The sequence below is a fragment of the Labeo rohita genome, chromosome 1 (genome assembly GCF_022985175.1).
Source record: "Labeo rohita strain BAU-BD-2019 chromosome 1, IGBB_LRoh.1.0, whole genome shotgun sequence".
Lineage (NCBI taxonomy): Eukaryota > Metazoa > Chordata > Actinopteri > Cypriniformes > Cyprinidae > Labeo > Labeo rohita.
The window spans coordinates 20,573,491-20,579,728 of record NC_066869.1 but is presented as its reverse complement, the minus strand read 5'-3'; the positions used below and the strand labels follow the sequence as shown (position 1 = coordinate 20,579,728).

At 34.7% G+C, this 6,238-nt stretch overlaps 1 protein-coding gene across 1 annotated transcript; it reads right to left on the bottom strand.

Moving 5' to 3' along the window:
* Positions 1 to 395: 395 nt before the first annotated feature.
* LOC127154370 (uncharacterized) lies at positions 396 to 5,799 on the bottom strand. The gene is made up of 15 exons (XM_051096250.1): positions 5,701 to 5,799; positions 5,354 to 5,409; positions 4,797 to 4,954; positions 4,392 to 4,450; positions 4,110 to 4,264; positions 3,859 to 4,004; positions 3,588 to 3,646; positions 3,211 to 3,380; positions 2,791 to 2,969; positions 2,518 to 2,579; positions 2,202 to 2,362; positions 1,813 to 1,973; positions 1,639 to 1,697; positions 1,289 to 1,455; positions 396 to 1,080 (listed from the first exon to the last, which is right to left on the bottom strand). Exons 2-15 carry the CDS (start codon positions 5,391 to 5,393, stop codon positions 995 to 997), a joined length of 1,662 nt encoding a protein of 553 aa, XP_050952207.1. The 5' UTR covers positions 5,394 to 5,409; positions 5,701 to 5,799; the 3' UTR covers positions 396 to 994.
* Between the last annotated feature and the right edge of the window lie 439 nt (positions 5,800 to 6,238).

The window sequence follows — 6,238 nt, the reverse complement described above, 5'->3', positions numbered from 1 at the left end:
CGTTATCACCAAAGCACATTCTATTTTGTTATAAACAGTTGCACTGCCTCAGAAGCATGTCCGAAATCAGTTTTGTGAAGTGCCTTCGTGCGCAAACGTACTCTACTTTTGTGGCTGCCAAGTTTTAGTCATAGAAGCACGCAACATCCAGTAGGCGACGCTTGGTCACTCTCACAGGGTATAACATCAGAGGTAGCCGGTCTTGAGTTCAGGTACGCTCCGTCTTAAACAGGAGCAGTTCAATAAAAGATTTTATGCACAAATCCTTCTCCAACCCCCAGTTTGGGCTTAAAATCAGCCCTAAAATCTTCAAGTGTGTGGCTAGCCTAAAAGTCATTTTTAAAGATATGGGAACAGGCGGAATCCCAGTTTATCATATTATCACTCGTGAAAAGTTGATTCTTCTAGGTAGAGTGTTTATTTGTAAGGTTTTTACAGCATCGAAATTACAAATGGAACAGGATTCCCCCTTCATTTTATTAAACAGAAGTACTTCACTAAACAATACAAATCATTTATGAGAACATTTTTTCATTTACTCAAAGATTAAATACATAGATTTCACATCTTCATCATTTAATATATACTAATACATTGATAAAGATATGTTTAATTGTTCAGTACATTTTCATAATAGTAAAACAATGTCAGTTTTGAATTACAACATAATAGCTCTGTAGATAACTTTCACTAGTGCCATTCCTGTCGCAAAGAGAAATGTTCAGATTTGGTTTCAACAAACCAATCCTCATTATTTCTCCAGGTCAGTGTACACATAAACAATACACTTTTTTACAGCAGAAACCAAAATACCATAACTCACACATACCATTCGTATCACCAGGCTCTATATGTGGCAAGAAAGACTAGTAATGTTAACAAATAGATCATAACTTGACTAGTTTTGATTCTCAGTGTGACCAAATTGATCAGAGATGTCACAATCATTTTGCAGTAGCATGATTTTGTGTGTTTTCTCATGTGAAGGTGATGCTTAGTGCATCACAGCTGACAACAGAAGTGATGCTAGTGTCATCCAGAAAGCTGTGAGCATACTAGCCAAGACTGGAGACTTGTTAGCTGTAAAAACAAAAAGAAAAGCAAAGCTCAGTTATTTATTCAGTAAGATAAGATTCAATACGATTCATTCATCAAGTTTGCCTTTGCTGACTCACACTGCAATACTCGTCTATTATGTAATATTACAGAAGCTGCTAAACCCATTACATTTTTACAGAAACTACACATGGGTCATTACATGAAAACATATCAATTCATGTACACTGACCAACGTTTCCACTGGCGTCTGTCACTTTGATAGTTGTTGGGTCAATTTGTAATGTGACTGTTCCATTTCTAACGTTGTCAGCAAGTATTTTAGCCAGGTCTGCTACAGTTGGAGTAGAGATAGTTTTGTTGAATTGAAGTGAACCATCTACCAAAATGGAGCCATTACTGGGAGGGAAAAATGTTCAAACAGAAAAAAAAAGTTAAACATTTTAATGAATCAACTGCAACTAATGACTGCAACCAATCAATAAACTACTCAAACTAAACCTCAGTTACCCAATTAATAAATGTGTATTGTATTTTTTGTTTGTTTGTTTGCTTGTTTTTGATAACTTAATATCATTTTACCTGTACTTCCGAACCACCATGCGAATGAAGCCCCGGATATATTTGTAAGCCACGCCGCACTATAATGAATAAACAGTTCAAAAGAGATTTTAATTGCATAATGATGAACAAAACAATTTTTCAAATTGTTTTCTAATTAAAATATTTCCAACACTCAAAGGACAAAATAATTACCTGATCAGAGATGTTCTTTTCCAGAGCTTTGGATGTAGGAGAGCTTATATTTGCTAGTTCACTGGTGAAAGTGTCTCTTAGTTTGAAGGTTATATTATACTCTGCAATTACAGAGCTTGCCAAGGTTGTTGCAGCTGAAGTTGTTGTAGCTGTAGTTGTGCCTTTTTAGGGCAGAATTAAGAGAAATTGGGACATAATTCAATAATACGTACTAGACATAACAAGCTCACCAACAGTCTTAACCACAAACAGGTTACAGCATCTCACAACAAGATTCTTTGTCTGTGTGTCATCAAACAAAAAGGTTTATGTCTATAGCATTCCTTTAAAGGGATGGCAAGGTAACAGTATCTAACAGGTGGGAAAAACATCTTTAAATATACACTGACCACTGGATGAAATATCAGTAACATTGATGGATGTAGTATCAATTTGAAAGCTTAAATTTCCAGCTGCTTCAATCAGGGTGTTTTTCACTTCTGTCAAATTAGGACTAGTGCCGTTTGAGGCGTCAAACTGAAGCACAGAATCCACCACAATGGAGCCCCGACTGTAGGGAGCAAGCGTGTTGAAACACATTTAGTCATAATTAACCAACAATCCACCAGCAATCCACTAATTTAAAAAAACATGCATGTATCCATCTATTTTGATGAAATTTAATTCAATTTTTGCAGTTTGCCATAACTGAATTTACTGTTTTACCTGAAGCTCCGAATCAACATGCTGAGGAATAGTAGAAATTTCCTCCTGTAAAATGGACTGACCTATAAAAGACAGATTATCATAAAAAAAATTAAAAATTATTTACATGCAACACTGTCTGTTATTGAGTTTAGGTAGACTAATAAGCAAGTATTTAGCAAATTACACAGTATATAAAACATATATTAGTATATAAAAACACAACATATAATATTAGCAAAATCTACTGCTAGTGCAATCAATAACCATGCCTCATTAGAAAAAAAGTATTACCGAATTGACAATGGTATTTGACAGCTGTATGGTGTCAGGATGAGAGTTATTGGAGTAGGTCTCATTGAAGGTTTGATTCATTTTGAACACTACATTAATTGTTGCAATTTTAGTTGGTGGAGTGGCTGTTGTAGACACTGTTGTATTTGTAGTCGAATTAGTTGTATTTGTCACAGTTCCTGTTTAGGGCAGAATTAAGAGAAAATGGGACATAATGCAATAATACCTAGGTAATAGGTGTACCAAGTTTACAATGAATCTCAATCACAAAAAGCGTTTAGCACCTCCCAACAAGATTTTTGTATGTGTCATCAAACAAGAATGTTTATGGCTATATCATTACTTTAACGGGTTGACAATGTAACAGACAAGTATCTAACGGGGGGGAGGCGGGGGAAGCATCTTTAAATATACACTGACCATTGGATGATGAAACGTCAGTAGCAGTGATGGTTGAAGCATTAACTGGAATGCTAACATTTCCACTTGCAACTGCTTCAGCAAGGGCGTTTTTCACTTCTGTCAGATTAGGACTAGTGCCGTTTGTGGCTTCAAACTGAATCTCAGATTCCACTGCAATGGAGCCCCGACTGCGGGGGAAAAGCATGTTGAAACACAGTCAGTCATAATTAACCAACAAACATGAATGACCAAATGTAACGATTAGATGATCACTTGATTAACAAACTGCTCAACCAAACAATCAGCCAAGAAAGCAATCAACAAATCAAAATCAAACATGCGTGTATCCACCGATTTGTGTTTGTGAATTACCATAAGTGAATGTGCCATTTTACCTTAATTTTTTGATAACCATGCCGAGGAATTTTGGAAAACGTCTGTAAACTGGAGAAACCTATAAAAGATAGATGAAGAATCATAAAAACATATTATTTACATACAATACTGTCATTTCTGTATTTCAGATCAAATGTCAAATTATAACAAATTATACAGCAAGTGAAAACATATATCACCAGTTGTATTTATTTTTAATTTTGCCAATACACAGTGTTAGCAGAATCTACTGATATTGCAATCAATAAACTCAGTGGAGAAAAATATTACCGCATTGATGATGTTCTTTGTCAGCTCTTGTGTCACAGGGTGAGACAAATTGGAGTAGGTGTCATTGAATTCTTGATTAATTTTGAACGCTAAAGCAACCGCAGTTTTAGCTGGTGGAGGGGCTGTTGCAGATGCGTTGGGTAAAACTAAAATGGGATACAGATCAACAAAAGCATCTCGTAATTAAAGTGAACTTGAGGCCTCATTTAAAGACAGTAAAAAATGATTACATTACGTAAACACACACTGACCAGCAGCTGGTATGACCTCAGTAATTTTGGTGAGAGTCTTATTGAGTGTGAAGGTGAAAGTTGCATCATGCAAGAGTTGTGTCAGGTTTGCCACAATAGGCTTAGCGTCACTGCTGTTGAAGTACAGTTTTCCTTCCACCGCAATGGAGCCATTCCTGAGAGGGCACACATGCAATAATAAACCAGTGAACTGGGTGACTAGCTAATGAAATCATTCAAGCACAAAACCAAACAATCAATACATGTATAAATTAATTTATCATGATGCGACTTAGCTTTTACCTGAATGCCAGAATATCAAAGCTTTGAAAGTTTTTAAGGCCACTGTAAACTGGCACAACCTACAAAAGGTTAATAAACAGAACAGATTAAGACATTTATCCATACAGCTGATACATTTAATTCAAGTTTTTGTTCATTTATTTTTTATTATACTACTTGACAAATGACCAAATCTTGTATTGTCCTCTTATACTGCAAACAATTATTTTCTTTTCTTGTATTGTGGAAGAACAATAACAAAGTGCAGTAAATGGTAAAACAATCTGTGTTACACACCAGTGTATTTAACAATAATATATTGATTAAAATAATATGATTAGAAATACCAGTTTTCAGTATCAAGCAGCATTACAGGCTCTGTATACAGCTTTAATTGAACCATTCCTCATTGGCCAAAAATATTACCTGAGTGGTGATGTTTTGTTTCAGTTGTATTGTCTCATTATTGTTTATGTTGGAGTAGACGTCCTTGAATTCGAGATTGATGTGGAAGACAATATCAAAAGTGCTGTTGGTGCCATTGGTGCTGGTTTGAGCAGCATTTCCTGGCACATGTAGGATTCCTGTTTTAGGTGAAATTAGGAAAAATGGGACATGTTATCAAAATAAAATAAAATCATGATTTGTTTAATTATAAAATTAAAGTACTATTATTATTCTATTCTTGATTTTGGACATTAACACTGAAGTGCAAGATTCTATCCATCACCAACTAAGCCGAAGTGACTGCACTGCATTCCATTTTCGGGGTAAAAAATATTTTTTTGTTAATTATTAACACTTATTGGAAAAATCTGATTAGAATGTATGTCACTTTCTTTTTCTCTAACCTTTCTTATTGCTATTTTGATTTAATTTTAACATACAGTTTCTGACCATAAAGTCCTTTTGCAAATAAACTGCAATGATGAACAATAACTATCACTACTTATTTAGAACAAGCATCACTACTAAGGTCTTACCAATTAGACAGAGAAGAGGTACTATAATTCTCCACTCCATTGCTATGTTTTTACGCCTAAAAATGAAAACAAAGCATAATGCAGCAAAGTTCAAAAATCAAACACATTTCATAATATAACAGAATAAAATATATATAAAAAATCCATATCTGTATTAAAAAGAGCTGCGTAAGTAACAAATAAATACAGACATTACAATATATTCCACACATACACCCTGCAAGTCCGCATTATGATTTACAAAAAAATCACATACTTATTACATAATACTCTTTGTCTTGTTTTAATTTAATGTTAAAATCAAATTAATTGGGTACAGAACAACTGAACCATTTTCTTCTACTTACTCAGACTATTGTGCCACAAAAATACAATCCAGGTTAATCCTTATAGCAAGTTCCTGTCATCAGTTAAAGGGTCACCTCTTAAAGAGCCCAGCAGACAGGTGAGGCCACTTTTAAAGGAGGACAGGTTTTTTTCATTTAAAAAACGAACCAATGAGAGTTGAGTGTTGAGCATGAAAGCTGCGTGTTTGTTGACAAACTTGAGGAGCAACAGTTTCAAAACAAGAAGCTTTGTTTCCTGGTATGTACGTGACGGTACCTGATGACAGTACATGTAGCATTGGCAGTTTTCAACTGATTGTGGCAAACTGAAAAATCATGGCTAAATAATTGCGTCTTTACATCTTTTAACACGTTATGCCATCGGCAGCAATATGTGGAAACATGTACTTTGACTAAAGTTAATTTTGTTGGAAGTAACTTTTTTGCCCTATAAAATAAAATGCAAATTTGACAACCAATGTGTCTACAATAGCTTATAGTCAAATATGTGTCTAACAGAGTTATTCTAGTCAAAAGCACTTGTTGCTTTTAGACATTG